This window comes from Geotrypetes seraphini, chromosome 14, assembly GCF_902459505.1.
Source record: "Geotrypetes seraphini chromosome 14, aGeoSer1.1, whole genome shotgun sequence".
In the NCBI taxonomy this organism is placed as follows: Eukaryota; Metazoa; Chordata; class Amphibia; order Gymnophiona; family Dermophiidae; genus Geotrypetes; species Geotrypetes seraphini.
This window is the reverse complement of record NC_047097.1, coordinates 66266660-66291123: the sequence shown is the minus strand read 5'-3', so window position 1 is coordinate 66291123 and position 24464 is coordinate 66266660. Positions and strand designations below refer to the sequence as shown.

General features: G+C 42.9%; 1 protein-coding gene across 3 annotated transcripts; it reads right to left on the bottom strand.

Moving 5' to 3' along the window:
• Positions 1 to 903: 903 nt before the first annotated feature.
• On the bottom strand, positions 904 to 20976 carry KLHL25 (kelch like family member 25). Of its 3 annotated transcripts, XM_033920915.1 has the most exons (4): positions 20829 to 20958; positions 12440 to 12596; positions 7582 to 9412; positions 904 to 1951 (listed from the first exon to the last, which is right to left on the bottom strand). In XM_033920915.1, exon 3 carries the CDS (start codon positions 9392 to 9394, stop codon positions 7625 to 7627), a length of 1770 nt encoding a protein of 589 aa, XP_033776806.1. In that variant the 5' UTR covers positions 9395 to 9412; positions 12440 to 12596; positions 20829 to 20958; the 3' UTR covers positions 904 to 1951; positions 7582 to 7624. The 3 variants fall into 3 exon arrangements, with proteins under 3 accessions (XP_033776806.1, XP_033776805.1, XP_033776807.1); XM_033920914.1 differs by lacking the exon at positions 12440 to 12596 and having other exon boundaries at positions 20829 to 20976; XM_033920916.1 differs by lacking the exon at positions 12440 to 12596 and having other exon boundaries at positions 20841 to 20944.
• Between the last annotated feature and the right edge of the window lie 3488 nt (positions 20977 to 24464).

Sequence of the window (24464 nt, the reverse complement as noted above, 5' to 3'; positions counted from 1 at the left end):
TTTTATTTTTAAGGAGTAATATCTATGTATTGCTATAGATATGAGGTTTTGACAAGGCCTCTTATTCTGCATGTGACAAGGGGTGTTAAGATTTCACAGCTCATAAAACTAGCAAGTGTGTTTTCTTGGCACATTCTTTAAAAGGTCGGATGGACATTTTGGCCCTTATTTTAGGATGATCCCTAGGTGTAAACGATAACTTTTACAGGTGTAGATGGGGGACATACATGTATAAAGGCAATTCTACAAAGCTGCCATTTACACGTGGGGATCCACACATCTGGATGGCAAAGGGATATGATTAATGCATGGAATAGTGAGTAGTGTGGGCAGACTGAAAACTACTAGTCTACTTCTTATCTCTTTCTATAGCACTGCTAGCAGTAGACTGTATATTTCCTAGACTCCAAAGTGCCTGCTAGAAGGGAAGGTGGAAAAAACCGAGGCCAGCTCTACGAGTATATGATTCACCCCTCCCTATTTCCAACCAGAGAATCACTGTCTATGCAGTCTGATGCAACAATTCCCAAATGGCATCACAAAATTTGCAGTTGGGGATGCAGGAAAAACGATTAGGACATCTGGCCCATCGTCTTCTCAAAGACAATTATGATTGCTGCCACTCTCTGCTATGAACATAATTACAGTAACCATTCACATTAAGAACAGGTTTTGAGTTATACATGTACCAAACAAGCTTTCTCTAGGTCATGGAAGAAACCATGAGATGTAATCAAACCTGGGGGGGGGGGGGGACTTGTCATATTCCAAGAGATATATGGATTAGATCATTAGTGGAGCTGTTTAGAAATACAGGATACTGGAAAAAATTGTTGCTTAAATAAGCAAACCAAGACATGAACCCCCATAGGGTTATGTAATATCATCAAATCAGGCATAATTGCTAGTTAATTGGATTTGGGCTTGTTGTAGGACATATGGGACTTAAAAGCCTTGCATCACTTACTAAACCACCACATTACAGGGATATGATCCCAGGACACTGGACAAGAATTCAGGCTGCAGCAGTCTCAGAAAATGAGACAGCGATGTAAGCAGATTATCCACATGTAAAAGAACAGAAAAGTGCATATCATTGCTCTAAGAGTCTACCCAATTGAAGAAAGCAAGAACATAATAGAGAAAGAAAAATATATTCCATTCAGTAAAGATGAAAATGAAAGAATGAGCGATGACCACAAATCAAGACAGGCCTATTATAGGCAGCCACAAATGATGGCCTAATTTGCCCCCTTTTTTTTGCAATCATTTATGTGTTTAACTACAAATACCCTAGAAAGGGCAAGGAAAACAGGCAGACTAGATGAGTATTAGTCTTATCTGCTGTCGCTTTATCTACGTTATTATTCAACTCACAACAATCCTCAAATTCCAGATTTTTATGCAAGCTAAACCAAATGTAGAAATGAATTTACATCTCCCATCCCTCTTTGCAAACTAGTTAACAAAACCCAACATTATAAAAATCTACCATAGGAAATTGGTTAGTTAAGATATTTGCTGTTTTACAAAATCAAAAACTAGTTTCTGTTTAAACATTAGTTAAAAGAGTCTCACCAATTCATACTGGTTCCAAAAATATTGTACACATAAAAACAGGATTGACCTTACACATTATAAAATATTAACAGGTGGGTCCACTTTGAATTCTCCATCACAAGTTGAGCAACAGAAAAGGTAAACAAAAGCTCCCACAGAAAAGTTAGAGAGAAAAGCTGCTGAACCCCCCCTCCCCAATTTTGTGCTTTTAAAAACATCGTTATCATTGTCTTCACATTGAACAAAACACAGATGCCATCTGTTGGCAGTTTTTCTGTGGTCATTCTTCTGCTGCTGGTGATGGAGAAGTTGGTAAGTCCCTTTTCTCAGTTGTGAAGGAAACAAAGCCAGGACACATTAGTGTACCAGCAGAACATTTTTAAGACAGCATCTAGGGAAAAGTCAAAGGAAAAAAGAGAAAGCTCATTAAAAACCAACTTGTATTGCTTGTTTACACTGTCACATGTTCTTTTAGACCGTGATAAACATCTGACCAGCTTGGGATCAATTAAAAATGATCTCACATCAACAACACTGATAGCATTTAGATTCAGTGTGGGCTGAATGAAAAATGTACACTCCCTGGCTAGAAAAGTTGCTTGGTTCTTAGATAAACCCATCCTGCATGATTGTATTGGCTCCAGTCTTCCAAAAATGTGTATAGCTAAAATAATGTTCAATTAAAATCTGATGTCTGGTGACAAACACTGACGAATATGTCATTTTCTATGTAGCCTCAGTTCAGCCCCTCCAAGTCATTCATCATGGTTCAAAAATCGAAAAGGCTTATGTCCACCCTCCACCAAGGACATTTGGGATAGTGAGATCTCTGTGTTTTGAAGTTATTGAGGAGGAAGATACAGAACACATTGCTCTTGTCTCTATGCCCTCCTCCCCCAAACACTCAAACTTTGAACGATGGTAAAGAATCCCTCTGGGCAAAATATGGTGGTACTATACCTAGCCCAGTGGTTCTCAATCTAGTCCTCAAGACACACCCAGCCAGTCAGATTTTCAGGATACTTACAACGACTATGCGCAAGACTGATTTGCATACAATGGAGGTCGTGCATGCAATTCTCATATGCATATTTATTGTGTATATTCTAAAAACCTGACTGACTGGCTGTGTCTCAAGGACTGAGTTGAGAACTCCTGATTTAGAAGTACCAAAGTTATACAAGGGACATACACATAGGAAAAAAAACAGTCATGTGTGCATATTTCACCAGACAACAGGCATCCGTTCCACCACCCCCCCAAAAAAAAAAAAAAAAAAAAAAAAAGACAAAACAAAAAGGTTAGAGGGGTATAATCAAAAACAATGTCTAAATCCCCTTTTGGCCTAAGGCCCTAGGCGCACAAAGTAGGCAGCAAGGAAATGTCCATTCTCGAAAAAAACTGTCCAAAATGTGTGTTTTTTTGAGAATGGCAGTTTAATCACCCAGACCACCACTAAATGTATGTTTAGAACACATTCCCGACCAAAAAATTGCCCAAAGTTCCAAAAGCCCTTTTAGGCAAAGGAGGGGCGAGCCCTTCGCCTAAAAGCACAATTCTCTGACCAGCGTCTGTCATAAACAACACCAGTTAGAGAATCATGGTACTGTCCCCCCCCCTGCAATGATCATGGCAGAAGACATGTCCAATCTCTCCTGCTGGAATCCTCCCCCCCCCCCCCCACACACACAAATTGGCGCACACTTCACCGGCAGGAGGGATGCCCAGTCCTTCCTGACAGACAACCCCTCCCACGAACCGACATGCTCTTCACTGGTAGGAGGGATGCCCAGTCCCTCCTGCCAGACTGCCCAGCCCACCTCCTGATCCCCCCCGCCACTTGATATCTGCCACTGAAATGAACTATTTGTTACAGAAGATGGGCAAACCATTAAAATCACATAGTTTTGAAAGATGTGACAATAGTTGCTTGGTTTAACCAAGCAACCATTAACCAAGTAAACCATTATTTGCTAGTCAAGCTCCAATTCCTGTCATTCTGGAGGTCAGCATACCCCAAAGTCTGAATGCATTTGACGTATTAGTGGTGTATTTCATCAATTAGTCTTGGTTAAGAGTTAAGGGAAAAGAGAAATCATAGACACCCACTTGGAAGAAAATGTTTCTATGGGGAAAAAACCAAACAACCAGCACCAAGGATGGGTGGGAGACAGATTGGCCCCAACTGAACTGTGCTAAAGAGCAGAATAACACAATGATGCATGAAAAATATCAGAGGGGAAGATGCTAGATGCATTAAAGTCAGGACTCAACTAACGATCATCCCTAACCCAATTTGGAACTTTTAAGCCCCCACCCATAGGATTTCAACTGGAATCAAAGGGAGAAGAAATCTGCCTCACAGATTCGCTGGACGAACCTGGTCTTCTGGGCTGCCAGTCGGACCGAAGTTGGATTGAAACGAGCTCTGAAAAACCGTGCCACAAAAGGGGGTGGGAAGGACCACGCAGCCAGCCCACTGTTAGATTCCGCTGAGCCAGGATGGAGCCCATACAGCCTGTGCTCAAGTTCTTGACTAAATCAGGGATGCGAGCAGGGTTGGCCCCTGAGCTCTAAAAAATTCCAGCAGGCTGGTTAGATAGGTGCCCAAAGGAGAAGATCCTGCTAGCAGTAGACTTCCGCCATGCAAGTCTGAATCTTCTCCCAGAGGTCCCACCAAGTGGGAACCTCTGAACACTGAGCCTCCAAAGAACATGGAGCAAAAATACCTGAAAATAAGAAAACCACACTTCTGAGCAACTTGCTTGCAGAAAACAAACTGAGGGGGCAGGAGTAGCTCCCTGGGAAAGAGGTGGAGTTGGAAAATATGATTTGACAGTTTTCTGCAAGCAACTTGGTAGTTCAGTTACAAGACCCTAGCTTTCATGACTACTAGGCACATTACACTAGAATGAACTTTAGGAATGACCAGAAAAGGAATGGAAAACAAAGAGGAGAATGCCCTTGTATTGCAAAGGCTTAAGCGGTTAGAGCTCAGGGAAGATATGATAGAAATCTAAAGAAAACTGCGTGGAATGAAATGGGTAGATGTGAATCACTTGTTCACTCAAAAATACTAAGGCTAGGGGGCCTAATAGATTTAAAACAAACCAGAGAAAAAATTTCTTCACTCATCGTGCAATTAAACCCTGGATTTTGTTACCAGAGAATTTGATGAAAGCAGTTAGCTTAGTGGGGTTTGTAAAAGGTTCGTAAAGTCCATATGCCATTAAGATGGACTTAGGAAAATCCACTACTTATCCCTAGGTTAAGCAACATCAAATCTGTTTTATCCTTTGGGATCTTGCTAGGTACTTGTGACTTGGACTGGCCATTGTTGGAAACAGGACACTGGGCTCGATACATCTTTGGTCTGTCCCGGTATGTTCTTATAGGTTATGTTCAAATGTAGAAGGCATTCATGCTATCCCAACATCCTGCTTACAATTCAGGTCACAAGTAGCTGGCATGATTCAGAAAGTAGCAAGATTCCATGATACTTACCCCTGAGATAAGCAGTGGCTGTTCTCAAATCTACCTCAATGATTGATGGGCTTTTCTTCCAGGACTTTGGCCAAACCTTTTTACAAACTAGCTGCATTACTGCTTTGTATCCAAGACAGCTATGTACTTTTCTGACAGACCTAGTAAAGATTATGGCTGCATCCTTATCTGTTGGTTTTATTACTATTTCTCTTGTTTTTCAAGGATGTCAATGTTAAATTCTCCATTTTGGAAAGATAAAATCATCTGGTCTTTCTTCTCCAACCTCCTCTTTTACAATGTCCAGTAGCATGGGCTGAAGCAGTAAATGCTCCGACGCCCAAAGGGAATGAATGGGCGTCAAGAACATTTGCTGCACGGCACTCACTCACGCCCTAAATTAATATCTTTTAGAACCAGCTGCTTGTAAGTATAAGCAAAGGGATTAGGAAGTCTGTGCAGTAGCCATTTTGAGTCATTTTTTACATATGAAACATTTTTTATCAATTTGTACATATCGAGAAAAATGAGTAATCTTCAATTTCCAAATGAATTTTAAAAAATCTACTCTTGCAGCCAAGGTACTATATTGCACAGTAGAAAACTATGAAAAGACCCTTCTATAATACTTCTATTTTGTCTTTAAAATAGTAAGTGTTCGAGGCTTGTGCAATTAAAACAGAGATTGCAGGAATGTGGCAGGGACAGAACTTATGGGGATATTGAAAATCCCGCGGGGATAATTTTGTCCTCTTGTCTTTCTCTAATGAGGAGCATAAGGATCATTACTCCTAGTTCTTATTTTCCTTCTTTCATTATTATTCACAAATTCATCAAAATTAATACTGTCATTTTTCCTCAAAAGTAACCCTCCTCTTACATGTGTACGTTAGTTTATCTTTTTTCCATCTGCTCCACTGATACACAATATCATTCCTATAATGAAGCCCAATGCATTAACATTTTGCATACTTCATCCCTTTTTTTTTTTATTTTTCTATTATAATCTTCTACATGCATTCCAAAAGCATAAATCACCCTTTTAGATACCTGAGCTCAGAGTCCATTATCTTTAATAAATTCAGCCTTCTGCTTAGATGTTTGTCCACAGGATATTTGTTCAAGATAGAAATCTTACTCATATTCATAAATTCTTTTATCATCTGTGCATCATAGGCTTTTAAGAATCTGCAGGTACCTACTGTACATCTTCATTCAACATTCCAAATGTAGCACAAAATAACTTTATACATACAAGATGTTTGCTCAACTTGGCTGGGTACCAGGCATTCATCAGGAAGGAGTATCTATAATGGATATGGTCCTGTTGCACTGAAATACTTCATGAAGCTGCTGGAGGGTCTTTTTTTGGGGCATGCTATCTGGTAAACAGTTGCAGCTAAGATTTAATGCTAAGAAATGCAAGGCCATGCATTTGGACTGCAAAAACCTGAAGGAATGGTGCATTTAGGGGGTAAAGAACTTTTGTGCATAATAGAGAAGTGGGTCCTGGGTGTGATAGTATGTGATGATCTTAAGGTGGCCAAACAGGTTGAAAAGGCAACAACAAAGGGAGGGGAATGGCCAGTAGGAAAAAGGAGATATTGATGCAGCTTGAAATTTTGTTGCAAGGAGTTGAATAGCATCGCAGACTTTATCCTATCTCAAGAAGACATTAAACGCTTGAGTGTTTGGAACACCATTGGTAGATGACTACACCAAAGTGTATGTGTTTAATATGTTAAAATTTCTGTTATTTTCCACTATAAAGTGCAATTGAAGGTTCATTTAATAAAATACTGCTAGATATTCTGCATAAAATGTCTTTTTATCAAAGTATCATTGCTAAGTGTGAAAACACAAAAGTTATACACTTCCCCCTCCCCATTCACGGTTTCTGCACTCGCGATTTCACATAATCGTGATTTTTTTGGGGGGAGGGGGGGAAAACCCATATTTTTGCCTTTCCCACGGCATCCCAGCCTTACCTGGTGGTCTAGCGGGCTTTTGGGGCAGGAGCAATCTTCCTACACTCCTGCCCCGTGTAGATCGCCAATAGGAAATGGCTGCCATGAGCTCCCGCCGTAGTCTCAAGAGACTACGGGAACTCACGGCAGTCATTTCCTATTCTGTTTTATAAGTCAGTTTTCCAAGTTGGTCCTGGAGTAGCTTCTTGCCAGTCAAGTTTTCTTTTTAGGATATCCACAATGAACATGCACAAAAGACATTTGCATACAATAGAGGCAGTGTATGCAAATTAATCTCATTCATATTCATTGAATTCTACAATCAACTGCTAGTTTTCAAAAATTGTTAAGTCACATCTTAATTTAATAGTTACCCATAAGTTTGCTTTCTTAAAAATTAGTTTATAAATGCCATGAAAACTCTCCAGGAGACATTCTTCAAAACAAAACACTTAAATAGCACTTTTGAGTCAATCTTTTACTGTAGGCTATGGTACATACACCTCCCCTAAAATCATGGCTAAAAATTAGAGCATGTGAAATGAATTTATTGGGGTTAATTACGCCTTACTTCATTAAGTTCCTCATTGTCACAGGTTACACGTCATGTCTTCTTAAGCTGGCAGATGCTTCCATGTGCTAACAAAAGCAGTTGGTATAAGTGAATAAGGCACAGTGGTGATGCTAGTCCATGAGTCTGAGATAGGATCGTAACAGTCTAATGTTTTACAGCGCTGGGTTCCAAAGTAACCCCCCACAACATAAAGTTTATTACCAGATGCCAAAGCATGGCACGACATGCGTTTAGCAGTCATATCTCCTATTCTGGTCCATTGATTTGTTTCACAATCAAAGCGATATGCAGATGCAGCGGTGAATTCTGTGTCACCTCCCATAATGAAAATCTGACTGCCAAGGACCGCAGCTGCTGTATAGCGCCAGGGCTGAGGGCACTCTGCTTTGATAGTCCAACGATTTTCCACTGGATCGTAACACTGGACTTTAGATGCCTTATCGCGGTGTATCGTGGTTCCACCAAAGACAAAAAGCTTAAACTTGGCACTGACCACTGCAGCATTGCTGACTCCATCTCTCAAAGGGGCTACCATTGTCCATTTATTTGATATGGGATCATACGTCTCCACCTGCTTTAACGAAACAGAAGGGGATGCTGGAAAGATCCCAGCTACTGCAGTATGTCCACCTACAACGTACAGACAGTTTTCTAATTCAGCTGAGCCATGTCCAAACCGAGCAATCAGCATTGGTGCAGCCTTGGACCATTCCTCGTGTACGGTGTCATACACCCAGACATCTTTAGAAACCCCATTCTCTGAACCTCTCCCCCCTGTAACATATACTTTACAACCTATGGCACATGCACTAAATTCTTTTCTTGGGCTTGGAAGGTCTGCCTTGGGAATAATCTCTTTTGCTTTATGATCTATTTGATAGATCTTGTCACACATAAATGTCTGCCCACCCAAGATCAGTAAAGTATGGCCTGCTTTTCGAGGTCTAGCGCAAGGACTGGTAACCACACCAACATTCTGAAGAATTTTTTTCTTGCAATGAACAGCCTCATTCATGATTAATTTACTCTTTTCATCTGCCACAATTAAGTCTTCACAAACCATAGCTTCTTTGAGGCAGTCAGAAGGCAGCAATGCCAATCTGATGTTCTTAAGGAGTTCTGGAACAAAAGCTCTCCGTTTATTCAAATCATACTTTACCCATTGGAGAATGGCATAAAAAACAACTTGTTCCTCTTCTATTTCAAGTTCATCACTAGCTATCAAGTTTAACAGGATATCCTTAGAGAGATTGTTGAAGTCCTCACTCTCGACTACTGTTTCAAAGTTAACAAGGCACATCCTCAAGGATAGTTCATAAAGTCTTCTACATTGGTGTGCATCTGAAAGCAACATCATCCCCAAACAATTTGATGGGTATATGTTCTTCTCTAGAAACTCAGCTGCTGCATCACGTATATCATGGAACTGAAGCATGTCCCCAGCTTCCAGTAAGGATTCAGCATTTTCCTCATTAATAATGACTTTAGAAGAATAAGCAAAGTCTAGCAGAAGTTCCAGAACTTCAGGATGAAGACTGTCATGGAAATTTACAGTGTCATCTAAACTCTCTCGCAGACCATTGCTAAACATTGCTTCAAAATATGGGCTACAGGCTGCCAACACAGCACGATGGCAGGGGAAGGACTTGTTTCCAGCCCAGAGGGTAACATCTGTGAATAGACATTGCTTGCGAAGCGTGTTCAGATGCGCTAATACACAATCTGGATGAGTGGGTTTATGGTATAATGAGATGTTCATGGAGCCTGTACTTGTGCGAGACTTGCGGTTTTCATGAACGTTGACCGACATGATGGGTTCTGCAACAACCTGTTAGGAAGCAAAGCAAATCATTTTCATTATATTCTTTTTTCTTGTTGTACACTATACTCTTCTCATCACGACAAACAAATGCAAGATGCTCTGTTCCATATTACCCAGATATGGTCCCTAGGTTTATTATTTCCTCAGATCATTTTATCCCCTATTCTACTGACTATGATGAAGGTTCTCTAAATCATAAGAGATCAAGTGACACATTCCAAGCAGATAGCATAGCTTTTCCTGAAACTGGCTGACTGTAACAGTGCTCACATGGTAAACCATTGTTTTCTTCTTAGAAACTGTTATATAGTACCACCATTGCAATATTTAATTTAATTAATCCGAAGGGAATAAAACCTAGGCTACACCTGAACTCAGAGCTCCTACATATTACTACACTATTTTTAGGCTGACTTACTCGAGGTTTTAAAAGATGTATAAAGTATATTCAGTAGAACATGGTATGATTTAGAAACAGCGATCATTCTCTTGAATGATGTTAACTAATTAGTCGGACAGTTTTACATGACAGTTTTTTTTAATGAAGGTTAAAGATAGCAGAATGACTTCCATGCATTAGCACTAGAAGTTAAATACTATTGTATATATTTGAAAAATGTGTGCTTAATTTCTTTTGTTTGTAATTAAAGATTGTTAATATTCAGATTATAGATACTAAGGAAGTAGAGACCATAGAACATTGGAATACAGAATATAACAAACTAGTTGAACTGCCAAAGATGTATCCAGCAAGCCTTTATCTGCCATCATGGGCAGAAAGAACAGTAAAGGTGACCTAAGGTGCTCAATAACTTTATTGTATCAATTGAGACTTGACATGTATGTGTTTTGGCCCTATGGCCTACTTCAGAAATCTAAATGATAATCAAATAATGCAAATAATAAGCACTCGCTCTTTTTCTTGCCATATATTAAAAACGTCTACTCGCACCAAAGCAAGAAAAAGAGCGAGTGCTTATTATTTGCATTATTTGATTATCATTTAGATTTCTGAAGCAGGCCATAGGGTCAAAACACGTCTCAATTGATACAATAAAGTTATTGAGCACCCTAAGTTGCCTTCACTGTTCCTTTGGCCTTTCCACCTTTGGGAAGGTCGTATCTTCTCTTTTGTTGTGGAACTCCTAATGTGGAACCTTGCATCACATAGTAGTAGTTGGGGGCTCATCTCCCTAAATGCATTATTTTGCACTTGTTCACCTTAAATGCCATATGTCTGGTGGGTGTCAAAATATTTCATCATTCCATCAGAGCTGGATTTCCTATCACGCTATAAACCATAAAATTATATTGCTGTGTTACCCTCTGATCACCCATCTATCTCAGTTTCTTCCCCCTTCCCCATGAGAATGTCATTGGAATGTTTTTATGCTTCACATAGAAATTTTGATATGTCATCATTTGCTCATATGTGTTCTGAAGAAGGTGGCATTGCCTTCAAAATCTAATCAAAAGATATATTAAGTTAGTCCAATAATAACGGTATCCTGTTCTTATCTTTGTTTTATTTCTATTCGTTCCTATCTGATGCTGCTCAGTAATTTACAATAAGAACTGAAGCTGTGACTTGTCTTTTGTCATGACATCATTGTATACTTAAATGGCAGCAATGCCACGCTCAGCATAATCATTCACCACTCTAATGGCATGAATCATCTCCGCAGCCTGCCAAAAGTCTTCTTATGATACCAACATGTCTGGGTCTATATCAAGAAATGCACCATGCATGCACAGCAAAGGAACAGCTTACATCATCAGGTGATGGGTGACATGGAATGGTGTTACATAGTCAATTTGTTATTCCACTGTAGTTTACAAAATACTGACAACCTAATTTGGTCCACAACTGCCCAAATTAAAAAATGTGTTATGTCCTATTGTGGATTAAGAACTGGTTAAAAGATAGAAAACAGAGTATTATTTGACTGTTAGAAAGAAATTCCAATCTAACCAGCATGGAGTGGATCAATTAGTAATTTGTTAAAAAAAAAAAAAGACAGCTTTTCTTAAGGATTCTCAAGACATAATTACTACTTGTTCCATCCTTTTACCAATGAAAGTGATAAATTGATTTATTCAGTTTTCTATACCATTCCCCCAGGGGAGCTCCAAACCGTTTTTATGAATTTATTCAGGTACTCAAGCATTTTTCCCTGTCTGTCCTGGCGAGCTCATAATCTATCTAATGTACCTGGGGTAATAGGAGGATTAAGTGACTTGCCCAGGGTCACAAGGAGCAGAGTGGGTTTGAACCCACTGCACCACACTCTCCCCTTTACTAATTTTGAAGAATATCTTTAAGAGGAAAGAAGAGATTTTCTGTGGTGCTAGAGTCCTCCTTTTCTGCCCTTCCTCCCACACTTCACTCCCACTCATGCGTGCTGCCTCCTGTACCACCATAATATACCTTGCACAAGCAGCATGTCGACATCCGCGCACTTTCAGGTGCCTTCCGGCTGGGGCACCGGGTTTAGTGTGCTGTGAAGCCAGAAAGTTTGCGGGACACTGGCTTACAGCATACAACTTTTAATTATGCCAATTACGAATTAATTGCCAATCATCAGTGCTGATTAGTTTGTTGAACAATTAAATCATATGTACAATTTTGTATCAGAGGCCCTTAGTCAAGTTTCCTGGCTACCTATAATTTATATGATACATTGCTCACAATGGCATGATCTATGCAATAAATTGTGTGTTTAGTTAGGGATAACATTTTAAAAAACAATAACTTATGTGACTGGTATTAGCACTAACTGCATAAGTCATTTTAAATATTAGGCCCATAATAGTTGTATTTATTTTAAGCCATTTTTAATCATACAAAGGCTTTTTGTGCAGTTAAAATAAAATAGGAAGATACCCCCCAGTTTCATCACGAGTGTAGAATCTTTCCAATTAATCATTTCAATCAAATCTGCTCTGTGTTCAACAGCAAAAACTGCAAACCCTTATTTCACAGAAGGTCTTCACTGATTTCAATATTCTGGCAAAACATATAAAACCCTGTACCTTTTACCAAGCTGTGTTAATATCCAGATTCCGCTATTGACAGGTCTGTAAGATCTGAAAACTGTATGGGATATTCAGATGGACTCAGTAAAATGTGAAGCATCTTTACAAGCTGGTCACTGCCTTTTATGATGTCATGGGCCATCAGATTCCATGCCTAATAAGTAAATAGTGTTCATATAAGCCATGAAACATCTGACATATTCTAGTGACAGAGTTGCATAAACAAGGCATGCAGCCTAACGCCAACTAACAGATCTTCATACTAGGAATTCTTTGAGCATGTCACAGATCATCGATGACTTCAGGTTTCCTTTTGCCTTTCTGAGAATAGGTTTTCCAAAAGTAGGAAGTTTTTCACCTCCTTAATAAATACTCAATGCCAGAAAACCTTAGTAAGAGCAGCGTGGTGAATTATAGTAATGCTAATTGCAAACTTGTGACACCATAGCCTTGTCATTAACACTTTCATCCAAATGCATTCCTGCCAGTGCAATGTCACAAAATACACAGTTACTGCACAGCATATCTACGTTACTGCATAACCCAGAGGTCTTCATTGCAAGGTTCACAATACAATGGGGGCCTGCAGGGACCTCTTTGGCAGCTTGTGCCAACAGGGCCAGATTAAAGGGTAGGTTGTGCCCAATGTTCCCTCTAAGCTGTGCACCTCCCTTCATGCCGCAGCACACCAGTCGCTGATTGCTGCTCGAATTCGCGGGAGCCACAGCACTGCGTGCATCTGGTAGCGCTATAAAAATAATTAATAGTAGTAAGCCGTTTAGCACCGAGCAGCAGCGCCAAAGCATGCTCCTGCTCGGTACCACTCAGTGGCTGAAGCTGGCCCGGAACTCATGGCTGCAACCATCTTGGTTAACAGCAGGGCAAGAACGTGGAAAGCTCGCTCCTGCCCGCTACACTTCTGGACCATCAGGGATTCCAGTGGCAGAGGTACGATGATCAGGGCAGGTAGGGGGGACATGGTGCAGAGCCTGGCGGCCCAGCGGAGGCCTGTAAAAGTCTGGGAGGGGAGCGGATGGGCACTGGCTCAAATAAAAACTGGTACCCCTATTTTTGGGCCAATTTTTTGGTCCCCAAATCCCAGTTTATATTCGAGTATATACGGTATTTTATTCATGCTGTATTTACTATGTATACTGCTTTAAGAAATTGTCACGAGTGCCCTTCTCACCACTATTAATTTTTATACCACCACTGGAAGCTAAAGTCTGTTCAAAGCAGGGTTTATTCAGCAGTTAATTATTATGGGGCCCTACATGGGTCTTTCCCATACACTAGGGACTAGGGAGTAAAATGGTGGATTTTCCTATTTTACTGTATTAATGGTCATGCACTAATTATGCCATTTGAATGTGGTCATTAAAACAGATTAACTGTGAACCATTACATAGGCAGTTAGGCCCATATTCTATAAATGGCACCTTAAGTTAGGCACCCTACTTGTGCCTAACTTAGTTGGAAAAAGCCGTTTAAAAATGATTTAAACAAACAAAAAATGTAGGCACCTGCCTAGAAAATGGCACCTTCATCATGACTATGGAGGCACTTCACAATGCCTAATGCCGCTGTAGGTGTGGCTAATACCGGAAGTAGCGTTGGGCATCGTAAAGTGCATCTGTAGCCACGATTCATGTGAAAGGTAGATGCCTTTAAAATCCTGGCCCACATTTCCAGCGCCTACCTTTCAAGCCACCGCGATTCTAGTGTATAAATGGTGCCATTGCGTAATATACATGCGATTGGCAACTGCCGCCACCATTTCTAGAATCTGGCCTCAAGGCCATTTTTTCCACCAGATGGTATGGTGGAAATTCCTATTTTATTGTATTAATGGCCATGCACTAATTGTGCCATTTGCATTTGGTCATTAAAACAGAATAGCTTATGAACCCTTACCACCACTCATTACATTCGCATATATGGTATGCCCCCACCTGGAATACTGCATCCAGCACTGGTCGCCGTCCTTGAAGGACACAGTACTCCTCGAAAGGGTCCAGAGAAGAGCAACTAAAATGGTTAAGGGGTAGGAGGAGTTGCCGTACAGTGAGAGATTAGAGAAACTGGGTCTCTTCTCCCTTGAAAAGAGGAGACTGAGAGGGGACACGATTGAAACGTTCAAGATACTGAAGAAAATAGACAGATTGTTTACCCTCTCCAAGGTAGAGAGAATGAGAGGGCACTCTCTAAAGTTAAAAGGGGATAGATTCCATACAAACGTAAGGAGGTTCTTCTTCACCCAGAGAGTGGTAGAAAACTGGAATGCTCTTCCGGAGTCTGTCGTAGGGGGAAACACTCTCCAGGGATTCAAGACAAAGTTAGACAAGTTCCTACTAAACCAGAACGTACGCAGGTAAGGCTAGACTCAGTTAGGGCACTGGTTTTTGACCTAAGGACCACCGCTGGGCAGACTGCTGGGCACGATGGACCACTGATCTGAAACAGCAGTGGCAATTCTCATGTTCATGCACTAATCTGTTAACATGCAGCAATGTAGCTCCGTTAACACATTAACACAGAACAAATCAACTATTTTTAGTGTGTGGGTAGAGTGCACACATACGAGGGTGGTTTGAATAGTCTGGTAAAAAAAAAAAAAAAAAGCAAAGTTAAACAATGTAGTCTCCATTGAGGGCTATACACTTAGGCCCTGATTCTGTATAGGACGCACGGGAGGGGTGTTCTATACAGAATCGGGCCTACACTAACCCCGATTCTGTAACTGGCGTCCATGTTACAGACGCCAGTTAGAGAATCGGGTTAGAGTAAAGGCGGCTGCTACACTTATCGCGGCAAGGGATAAGTATAGCGACCGCCTGTCCGATCGCCAGCAGGAGGTTGCTGAACCCCTCCTGCCGGAACCCCCCCTAAACTCCCAATCGCTGGCAGGAGGGTGCCGAACCCCTCCTGCAGGAAAGCCGCCCCCACCCCGTGAAACTCTAGATCGCCGGCAGGAGGGTGCCGAACCCCTCCTGCCGGAGACCCCCCCCAAACTCCCAATCGCTGGCAGGAGGGTTCCCAACCCCTCCTGCTGGAAAGCCGGACCCTCTCCGGACCCCCCATGCTAATGACCTCTCCCCCACCCCGATGACTCCCCTAACCTCCCCCTCAACTAACCTCCCCCCCAACTAACCATTAAATGTTGGCTGGCTGGACGGGTCTTGCTGCCGTCCAACCGACAGACCTGCCTCGTCGAAATGAGACGGGCCTGCCCCTTCCCGGCCCATCCCCGCTAAGTCTAAGGCTTGATTGGCCCAGGTTCTAGAAGCCTGGACCAATCAGGCCTTAGACATAGCGGGTCCGCCCATCCCCACTAAGCCTAAGGTGTGATTGGCCCAGGCTCGTATGCACCTGGGCCAATCAGGTGATCGGGCTATACTTATTGCAGATCTCTTGCCGCGATAAGTATAGCGGCCGCGTCTACTTACATTTTAAGTGTCTCTTCCTCTACTAGGGAGATGCTTAGAGCCGCCTAGGTTCGCCTAAGGCCCTTAGGCGAGTTTAGGTGTCTTGCAGGCCTCCCTAGGCTCCCAGAGGCGCCTTCAATATAGGTGGCCTGCCTGGGGAGCATTTTTTAAAAAAACATGCATCCCGATTGGCTGATTAGACAGCTGTAGGACGCCTACAGCTGCCTAAAATCGGGACGGCACTTTGCAGAATCAGGGCCTTAGGGCTCCTTTTACTAAGGTACGTTAGCGTTTCTAGCACATGCAGCAGATTAGCATGCGCTAACCCCGTGCTACGCAACTAGAATTAACGCCAGATCAATGCTGGCGTTAGCGTCTAGCGCGCGGGGCATTGTAGTGTGCGCTATTCCGCGTGTTAAAGACCTAATGCACCTTAATAAAAGGAGCCCTTAGTCTGGCGAATTTCCAGTTTTTTTGTAAGCTATTTTTCCTATGATACGAAAAAAACTGGAAACACACTGAACTAAGCGTATAGCCCTCGATGGAGGTTACACTGCTTAACTTGCTTTTTTTACCTTTTAAAAGGTTTGAAAATTCAAACCACCCTCATATATGGCAATATTTCCAAGGTATGCCTTAGCGTACCCTGTCAAATGCCATTTTTTGCTGCAATATTCACATGTTTATTGCTTACTACAGCTTGGTAAAAGGGCCCCTACATCTGGAAATCCATTCAAACAAAGAAGTTTTTAAACCACCACAATCAAAAAACAATAAAACTTTAGGGAATGTTAATAATAGCATAACAGTTTTAGCCTTATAAACAGATAAAGTTAAATTAATTTAAATTTCTAGGAATGCATATTTAGTGGTCACAGATATAGGTGGATATAGATGCTTTCAAGATACTTTCAAGAAGCCTTTGGTAGTATATAGGGGAGATATTACACTTTAGTAGTTATTACTCTTTTTGGAGATTTAAAAGAGGTGTTTTGGAATTTTTTAAAATTAATTTGCATATATTTGGCTGTTTGTCTATTTATGCTTATGTATATTTGTTGTAACCAGCATAGATTTTGGGATATTCGGGATATCAATAAGAATCGTCACTTGGATAGACTGAAGAAGATCAATTAAACCCAATATCCTGTTTCCAACAGTAGCCAAACCATGTCACAAGTACGTGGCAAGATCCCAAAGAGTAAAACATATTATATGCTGCTTATCCTAGGAATAAGTAGTGGATTTTCCCCAAGTCCTTCTTAATAACGGCTTATGGATCTTTTAGTAAATTATGTAAAACTTTTTTAAACTTTGCTAAGCTAATTGCTCTCACCATATTTTCCATCAGCAAATTTCAGTTTAATTACACACTGAGTGAAGAAAAGTGCTCTCTGGTTTATTTTAAATCTATTACTTAGTAGCTTCAATGCATGCCCCCTAGTAATTTTGCAAAGGGTAAATAAGTGATTCACATCTGCCTATTCCACTCCACTCAGTATGTTATACACTTCTGTCATATCTCCCCGAAGCTGTCTCTTCTCTAGCCACTTTAGCCTTTTCTCATAGGGAAGTCGTCCCATCCTTTTAATCATTTTTGTCACTCTTTTCTGTTCTTTTTTCTAACTACGCTTTTTCTTTTTTGGGATGTGGCAATCAGAATTGCACACAGTATTCAAGGTGCGGTTGCACCATGGAGTGATACAAGCATATTATCATCTTTGTTTTCCATCCTTTCCTATACAATTTGAACTACTGTTCTGATTCTCATCCTCCATGCTAGGAAAAAAAAGTACAAATTGAGCAATTGTAATGAGTATGCATATTTTCCCTGCTATATAAATCTCCTGTATGTCGAAAAGACTTGCTGGGGAAACATGATGAAATAGGTCCTTAACCAGGGTTTAACATTTTAAAACACCAGTTTAACATGAAGTACCTGTTCTACAAACTGTGCATACTAATTTCATAGTACTATACAGTACCCCAGAAAAAGAAACAACTTTTTCCCTTGTTAATTGTTGGTTTGAGGATGCCAAAATTGTTTGTTGTTGGCTGGACTATCTGTTCAGTTGTCCTAGAAGTATTTCCAGTTGGAGATGTGACTACAAAGAAAACTATTTTCAATATTTATGAAGGGGGGTTGATGAGGCCAATATTCAAAGCAAAGTTATGTGCTCACCAACCGAAGATTAATATAACTTGCTTATCTGTACAATTTCAGAAGTTAAATTGCTGCACAACCAATTATCACCTATATAATTAAGGGCCAGGCTAGGTGAGAGGTGGATATGTGCCAGAATTTACCCATTCAATGATGATGCTGTATTCAGCCTGCTAAACAGAAGATTCAGATCTAAAGAGTGTGGGTGCAGTTACCTCTAAATAGAAAAATATTCAGTGCCACCACTTAAGCTGATGATAACAGTGAATATATGTGATAAGCACCTGTTCTGATACAGTCATGACCATGCCAACTCAACAGTGAATACAATGTATACAGGAAGAACCTATTTTAAGACTTATGTTTATAAAAACATACTACAACATGTCTTTAGTGTATCATTTACTCAAGTTTCTTGAGACAAAGGTCTGTTGATAAAATAGGTAAGTTGAAGGAAGCAAATTTTGGAGGGATGCTGGAAGAGACCAAATACAACAGAACCCTCCTTAGCTAATACAAAAGTTAGTTCAATTTTGCCAACTTTTAATTGTTGTGCATGGGGGTACACTATACATGTTTCATAACCAATCTCTTAAAAATACTTACTACTTTTCCATTAATACTATGACCCCCACAAGACTCAGATAAGAGATCAGTTAAGGGAGAGATGTGCTTCAAGTTCGAAAACTAAGCAGGTTTAAATAGAAAAGAAAAACTACTAAGAATATTTTTGTAAGTTAGTGTATTTTAAGAAAAACAGAGCACAAGGCAATTTGGTACTGGCATTTATTTCTTCCTGCTTATTACGTCTACTCAGAGGATCATTTTATGGCTAATAAGAGTTGACTGGTGCATGGGGGCCCAAGAAACATTGGAAAGGAGAGAAAAAAAAACAGTAACCAGGTAACTGTGCATGCATTGCACGCCTAAAAGAGCCATTTCACAAGAAAGAAGGCGCTAGTGGTCCCAAGGAAACAAGAAGATCTGTATTTTCGAGCAAACCAAGCAGTGATCCGTTCGGCTCAAAGGTGCAGAGTCCACCAGTTCTGGCATGTTGATTTTTCACCCAGACCGTGAGAGGGTCAATTCAGGGAAGGCGAAGCCACACATCCCCAGCGCTGCTCTTCCCTCTCCCGGGACTCTTTTGTTTGTACTACGGTACAGGGGTCCCCTGTACCGGGAACTCGGCAGGAGCAACTATGGTCCAGATAGTCTGCTACCTGATGGATCCAGAGAGACTGAGTAACACTGCATCTTACGCGCTCAGAGGCAGGGGAAGAGAGGGAGGGGGATCCGCCTCGCCTGCTCTCTGGAGGAGGGGGGGGAGAAAGGAGAGGGGGGATCCGCCTCGCCTGCTGTATGGAGGAGAGGGGGGAGAGAGGAGGGGAGAGGTGACGGGGTATCCCCCTCGCCTCTGCCTGGAGGGGAGAGGAGAGGGTGGATCCCCCTCGCCCGCTGTCTGGAGGAGAGGAGGGAGAGAGAAGAGGGGGAATCCCCCTCGCACGCTGTCTGGAGGAGAGGAGGAGGGGATAGAGAAGGGGAGAGGAGAGGGGGGATCCCCCTCACCCACTGTCTGGAGGGGAGAGGAGAGGGGGAGAGAGAAGGGGGATCCCCCTTGCCCGCAGTCTGGAGGAGGGGAGGGGGAGAGAGGAGGGGAGAGGGGGATACCCCTCGCCCGCTGTCTGGAGGAGGGGAGGGGGAGAGAGAAGGGGAGAGGAGAGGGGGATCCCCCTCGCCCGCTGTCTGGAGGAGAGGAGGGAGAGAGAAGAGGGGGGATCCCCCTCGCACGCTGTCTGGAGGAGGTGAGGAGGGGAGAGAGAAGGGGAGAGGAGAGGGGGGAATCCCCCTCGCCCGCTATCTGGAGGAGAGGAGGGCAGAGGGGTGGGGGAGAGAGATGGGTGGAGAGGAGAGGGGGGATCCCCCTCACCCACTGTCTGGAGGGGAGAGGAGAGGGTGAGAGAGAAGGAGGATCCCCCTTGCCCGCAGTCTGGAGGAGGGGAGGGGGAGAGAGGAGGGGAGAGAGAAGAGGAGAGGGGGATCCCCCTCGCCCGCTGTCTGGAGGAGGGGAGGGGGGAGAGAGAAGGGGAGAGGAGAGGGGGATCCCCCTCGCCCGCTGTCTGGAGGAGAGGAGGGAGAGAGAAGAGGGGGGATCCCCCTCGCACGCTGTCTGGAGGAGGTGAGGAGGGGAGAGAGAAGGGGAGAGGAGAGGGGGGAATCCCCCTCGCCCGCTGTCTGGAGGAGAGGAGGGCAGAGGGGTGGGGGAGAGAAAGGGGTGGAGAGGAGAGGGGGATCCCCCTCACCCACTGTCTGGAGGGGAGAGGAGAGGGGGAGAGAGAAGGGGTTCCCCCTTGCCCTCAGTCTGGAGGAGGGGAGAGAGAAGAGGAGAGGGGGATCCCCCTCGCCCACTGTCTGGAGGAAGGGAGGGAGAGAGGAGGGGGGGATCCCTCTCTCCCACTGTCTGGAGGAGAGAGGAAAGGGCTCATGAGCCAGCTCTGTGGGTGCTTGAGCACCCCCACTATTGACCAAACTCTGTGCCTGTGCCCAGGGAGTAGTCTTTCCATTGGGTTTAGCAAACCCCCCCCCCTCAATTAGCGTGGAAGTTGTTGTTGTTTGCGGCCGCGGCGGTTAGACTGTAAGCTCTTCCGAGCAGGGACTGTCTAGAACTGTCAACATGTAGCACGCTCTATAAGTGATGTCCCGCCACCTCCGCCTGCAGCTCTTCTCCTCAGCCCGTCTCTCCCTTCCTCCCCCCACCCCCGTTCCCTTCTCAAACTGCCCGCGCCCGCTTCGTTCCTACCTTCGAACTTGCCTTCCAGATGCCCCGGCGGCTCCTCCGCTTGACCTGCGCGCGACCCCCCCGCGGCTCGGCGTCTCCTCCTCCTCCTCCGAAGTCCCGCCTAGCCGGAAACAGGAAGTTGCATCAGAGAGCAGCGGGGAAGAAGGGGTCGGGAGGCGGCTGGCAGTTTGCGCGCGCGACGTTCGCTGCGGCCGTCTCGAGGACCTCGGCGTAGTCGTTCGAGGTAGGACGCGCGGCGCGTGGGAGGCGGACGCCGGACTATGGTTGACGGTTGGCTTCCCACCGCGCTTGCGCGGGGCTCGAGGGCTAGTGGCGCCCGGGGCTGACTTGCCTTGGCAGCGCTGCTTCCCCACCCCAAAAGCCTCAGCGAGTCAAAGGGTTAAAATCCAGTCAGATATTTAATATGCACTGAGAAGTTTTGCTCAGGGTTTTATTTAATCTCTTACTCCTGAGCTCATATTTTCCTTTATACTTTAATCTGTAATATTGCCTCTAACTCCTTCATAATTGTGGTCTAGGAAGAGTCTATGTAAAAGAAATTGTTTAAATTTTGTTTTAAGAACTTAAGCAGTGCCTCTGCTGGGTCAGACCAAAGGTCCATCGTGCCCAGCAGTCCGCTCACGCGGCGGCCCATCAGGTCCAGGACCTGCATAGTAATCCTCTATCTATACTCTTCTATCCCCTTTTCCTTCAGGAAATCATCCAATCCCTTCTTGAACCCCAATACCATACTCCGTCCTGTCACGCCCTCTGGAAGCGCATTCCAGGTGTCCACCACCTTTGGGTGAAGAAGAACTTCCTAGCATTGGTTCTGAATCTGTCCCCTCTTAATTTTTCCGAATGCCCTCTCGTTCTCGTAGTTTTCAAACGTTTGAAGAATCTGTCCCTCTCCACTTTCTCCATGCCCTTCGTGATCTTGTAAGTCTCTATCATGCCCCCCTCTAAGCCTCTGCTTTTCCAGGGAAAAGAGCCCCAGTTTCTCTAATCTTTCAGCATATGAAAGGTTTTCCATACCCTTTATCAATCTTGTCGCTCTTTTCTGAACCCTCTCGAGTATCACCATATCCTTCTTAAGGTACGGCGACCAATATTGGACGCAGTACTCCAAGTGTGGATGCACCATCGCCCGATGGCAGGATAACTTCTTTCGTTCTGGTTGTAATACCCTTCTTGATTATACCTAGCATTCTATTCGATCTCTTAGCGGCCGCTGCGCATTGTGCCGTCGGTTTCATTGTTTTATCCACAATTACCCCCAAGTCCCTTTCTTGGGTACTCTCACTCAGTAATATCCCTCCCATCGTATAGCTGTACCTCGGGTTTCTGCTTCCTACATGCAATACTTTACATTTCTCTACATAATAGTTTGGTGTCATCTGCTAATTTTATTATTTTGCACTTCGTCCCTGTTTCTGTATCATTTATAAATATATTGAATAGCAGGGGTCCGAGCACTGACCCCTGCGGAACACCACTCGTGACCCTCCTCCAGTCCGAGTAGTGGCCCTTCACTTCTACCCGCCAACCAATTTTTGATCCATCTATGTAAGTCTCCTTCCACCCCATGGTTCTTCAGTTTCTGCAGTAGGCGTTCATGGGGTACCTTGTCAAAGGCTTTTTGGAAATCTAAGTATACGATGTCTATGGGGTCCCCTTTGTCCATCCGTTTGTTAATTCCTTCGGAGTGCAGTTTTGTGTTATGTTTATCTTCATCTTGTACTGTTCTGAATTGAACTGTATTATAAAATTATAAATAAAAAAAAAAAGCCAGCTCTGTACATGCAAATAAATCTTGTGCCCATTTACTGAAGACCCGACGGGTTGCGGCCCTCAAGAACTGAGCTCCCGTCCCATTTAGCCCTGCAAAGCATTGCACTCCAGTTTACAGTCAATGCTCTCTGCATTCCTTCCCACACTCAGCTTGCACTTGCACTGTAGCTTTTGTTTTGACCGTTGATGGCGGTTTTGAAACCTTTTAACCACTTTGCATATAATTTCCTGAAGCAGTTTCTCTTTGTGAGACATACGATTCCTTTTACAAAGGTGCACTAGGGCCTTAACGTGCGCAATAGCGCGCTAGCCACTACCGCCTCCTTTTTAGGAGGCGGTAGATTTTTGGCTATACGGTAATTTTGTGCATGCGCTAAAAACCCTAGCACACCTTTGTAAAAGGAGCCCAGAGTCTACATGTGGAAAGTGCAGTTATAACATTGTGTGCATGTATACAAGTGACAATACAGACTTGCCTGTAGGTGTTCTTGTGGTATGAGTTTGGATGGACTGGAGCTGTTGTATATATCTGCATTTTATTTTATAAAATAAGTATGTGCTTGCATTAGAGTACATTTCAATCAAAATTCCTCAATACATTGAATAAAATGATATCCAAGACCTCAGCTTATGCTTTTACCAATCAGACTTTGTCATCAGGTCCAGATCATTAATGTTTATCTTTTCATTATTGTAAATATATAACTTTTATCCTCTATTTTAAAGACTCAAAAAAGCACTTATTTTTGTGTTAGATGTTTTCATTGGCCGCTTCCCCCCTTTTTTACAAAACCGTAGCGTGGTTTTTAGCACCGGCCATAGCAGTAACAGCTCCGCGCTCAATCTGTCCCTGTGTCATTCTCTGCGGCGCATGTATTATTTTGGAAACACATGTTGAATCTGTAAAGGATGTTCTTTCATGAGAGAGAAGCTCCAGGGACATACTAACAGATGCCCTGGGTTCCCTCAGTGTGCCTTGTTTCCTACAGTGCATGATACCAAGATGAAATGTCAGTCAGAAGTGCTGAACGTGTTGTTGGAAGATCAACAGATTGAGGAAACGATGTTTCCTTTGCTACACACCCTCCTCCTCCACTGGGTACTGGGAAATTCTACTAAAGGAAGGAAGGGACAGCGCAAGTGTGTACTTTTAGTTTGCTAATTTGAAAATGTCATCTGATGAACTTGACAGCATTTTAAGAAAGGCGATGGGGGGTTTTCAAGGTAAAATAGTTTCCCACCTGTGCAAGCAGGTCCTAGGACCCCAATACAGCACTTCATCTGCAAACATGCTTGTGAAGTATACCCAAAACTAAATATAAACTTAGACAGCGTCATGGAAGCACTCCACTTAGATGGAGTCTTTTTCATGTAACATATCTTCAGTATTTATCAAGATGTAATCAAAATGTAGCAGAAGTACTTAAGCTTTTATATGGACAAGTTATAATGGATAGCTTAAGTTCATAAGCCTAACATTTAAAGGGAAGCTGGATTTAGCATTTGTGTAGTTAACTAGAAATCCAGCAGACTTTGTACTTCGGACATATTTCTATTGTATTTTTGCTATCTTACTTTAATGTTCATTTTTCTTTCTTTTCCAGGATGCCCAGTAGAACAGCAGAAGTGATGATATCCCTGGAATTATATATATATATATATATATATATATATATATATAAAACCAAGCAAATCCAAACCTGTGTCTGCCTTTCTCCGATGAGTGCCTCTCTTGAGAGGTATGGACCATCAAGGTCAATTTCTTGAACTTGGCCAATAAGAAAGAGTAGCAGATAAACTGGGAAAGGGGAGACCTGCGCGGTTCATGTAAACAGCAAGGTCTAAGCTGGCAGAGGAGAAGAAAGG